This window comes from Cynara cardunculus, assembly GCF_001531365.2.
Source record: "Cynara cardunculus var. scolymus isolate 2C chromosome LG 17, CcrdV1, whole genome shotgun sequence".
Classification (NCBI taxonomy): domain Eukaryota; kingdom Viridiplantae; phylum Streptophyta; class Magnoliopsida; order Asterales; family Asteraceae; genus Cynara; species Cynara cardunculus.
Window position 1 is genome coordinate 15,801,761 of NC_037544.1, and position 2,490 is coordinate 15,804,250.

The window sequence follows — 2,490 nt, forward strand, 5'->3', positions numbered from 1 at the left end:
CAATAGAGGGTCCCTCTAGAACAGGGCCTCTAGAATCATGGAATGCACTGGGAGTTGGGCTTGGATGTGTGCCAAGGGCATCTTTTTCTCCCTCTCCTAGGTCTTCTTCTTCATCTTCGTCGTCTAGAACGACTTCTTTGCCCGTATTGATAGGATCGATTTGCGCCTGGAGCTCCTTCTGGATATTCGACAGAACATCTTGAATTTGCTCCGATGTTGAAACTTCGATATTCACCTTGCGCAATCTTCTGTGCTTAGGAGCTGTAGCCTCTGCCTGCTCTTCTGCAATAGCCTCTGCGACCACAGGTTCTGTGATCGCAGGCTTTGTACGTTCAGTCTTCTTGGTTTTTCTTTTCTTAGGCTTGGGTAGAGGCACATTTAGATCCTCTTCTTCTGCGGGCCTCTTTTTCGTCTTCTTCACAGAAGCATCACCAACCTTCTGTGACTTCTTCTTCTCTGGCATGGAGGTGATGGGATTCTAGGTGGATGCTCACTCATCTTACCAGCCACTACTGGCTCCTCCGTTCTTCCCTCTATCCTCATTCTGTTCACACTCTCACCTAAGGGAACTCCTATGCGTGGTGGGGTTACAGGGACCGGTTCTGGTCGCCTGTTACCACGTCTGTAAGCTTTTCGTTCTTCATGAGCCAGATACCTGAGCATGGCTTTGGAGATTGGACGAGGGCTTCTGTAGCCACGCTCATGTTCTGTTGGATGGAATGAGCTAAACGGGTAAAGCCTTGCATTTGGCTCTACTGTAGGCAGCTTTGCGGCCAGGAGGTCTCCGAACACCAAACCAAGGAAGCGTTGTAGTATTAGATTTGGCTGGTTAACGTCTTCATTGGCCTTCTGTTGGGCCTGTACTTTCTTCTTTTTGCCCTTTTGGCTGGCACATTTCTTCTTTATCAGGCCAACCATGTCATCGAAGATTAATTGGGCATAATCCAGTGGCAAATTAAAGTATATCCCATACATGATTGAAATCATGGCATGGGATGTCTGGTCGTGGCTTCCAACTTTGCYAGTTAAGCAACAGTTGATTATTGAGAAAAGGGTGTTCCAAAGAGGGGGTAAATTCTTACGCCTAAGTTGGGTTCTTTTTGAAATAGGGGTTGCGTAAGAATGGAATGCCAGAAAACTGATAAGTTCCTCATCCGAGGGAGTAGCAGCAAAAGAGTTTAGGTTCATTTTGGCAAGAGTGGGGATGTGAAGAGCAGTTCAAAGGATTTCAACATTCAACTCCAGTGGAACCAAAGATTTGTTCACTAGGTGAGAGGCATAACCAACAATGGTTAGCCCTGAGTTATCTAGGGTAGTTAGATAGGCGCTAAGAAGGAACTGGGTGATATAGGTTTTAGATGTGGGGCGTGTAGCAGTTAAAGCATAAAAAAGTGGATGGTTTTTAAGAATTGAGATGAGAGTATAGGTGGATTCGGGAAAAACTGATAATGATGGGACGAAGAAGTAGTTGTTAGGCTTCTTCACCAGTACGATTTTCTCGTATTTATTCTGAACAAAAGAAAGAGCGTGCGAGGTTAAAGCTTGCGCCTGAGTGACCTCGTTGTCACTTGAGACGTTGACGGATTGAGCGGAACCACTCGAAGAAGACATGGTTGCAGGTTTCTTGAGAGTTGCAGGTTTCTTGAGAGTTGCAGGTTTCTGGGTTCGTCTGAGAGTTATGAGAGCGTAAGGTTTAAAATGGGGGRAAAGAGGGTATTTATAGGTAGGGGATTTAAAAAAAATGAACCGTCAAAGGTAATGAGTGACTTTGGGTGAAACGGTTCATAAAGTTAGGACACGCCGTATTGAAAGACGCACGATTGATGACGTGTGCTTCCGTTTTCTAACACGCGCGTGTGAGTTCTTACCCTTATCTACAGATTCACGCGCACCATATCAATAGACGAGAACTATTAAGAAAGTTCTGTCAGAGGCCTAAGGGTTATAGATCCTCTGTGATATGTGTCGGGCCCTCTTTCAAGTGTTACACCTTTATACCTAAACGGTTTTATAAAATCCACAGACAGATGAGTATTTGCTCAGCTCAACTCACAGAGCCTCTGTTAGAAGCACCAGAGGTTCTGATGAGATGACCTCTGAGAACAATATACTTTAAACGTTTTTGCACCTTCTGTGGTTTTAAGTTTTAGAAAACTCCCCCTCTGAGCCAGTTTCCTTGGCTCCCCCTCGAATAAAAACCATTTTAAAATCCTTAAGAAGAAGTGCCATAGAAGATCCGTTCAAAGAGCCTCTGTAAACAGTCACAGAGGTTCTGTGAAAAGAGTTCTGTGAACTTAACTTTTATTCTTCTAGAGGTTTTATCTTGAGAAAACAACAACTCCCCCTTAACCATGCAAGCCTCTACGTGATTAAACCAGTTGACTAAAGAATCAAGCGAAAGATTATTCAAGAAATTTAAATTATGTACAGAATTAAATTTAAAGGAGAAAACTATATACAAAAAGAATAAAGAATTAAGACTACCATCAC

At 43.6% G+C, this 2,490-nt stretch overlaps 1 protein-coding gene across 1 annotated transcript in view; it reads right to left on the reverse strand.

The window, feature by feature from the left end:
- Positions 1-1,218: 1,218 nt before the first annotated feature.
- LOC112499871 (replication protein A 70 kDa DNA-binding subunit A-like) overlaps positions 1,219-2,490 on the reverse strand; it is an 11,345-nt gene continuing 10,073 nt past the window's right edge. The window contains exon 13 of the mRNA XM_025103142.1: positions 1,219-1,669. Coding sequence (XP_024958910.1) covers positions 1,219-1,669 — 451 coding nt within the window. The remainder of the gene's footprint in view (positions 1,670-2,490) is intronic.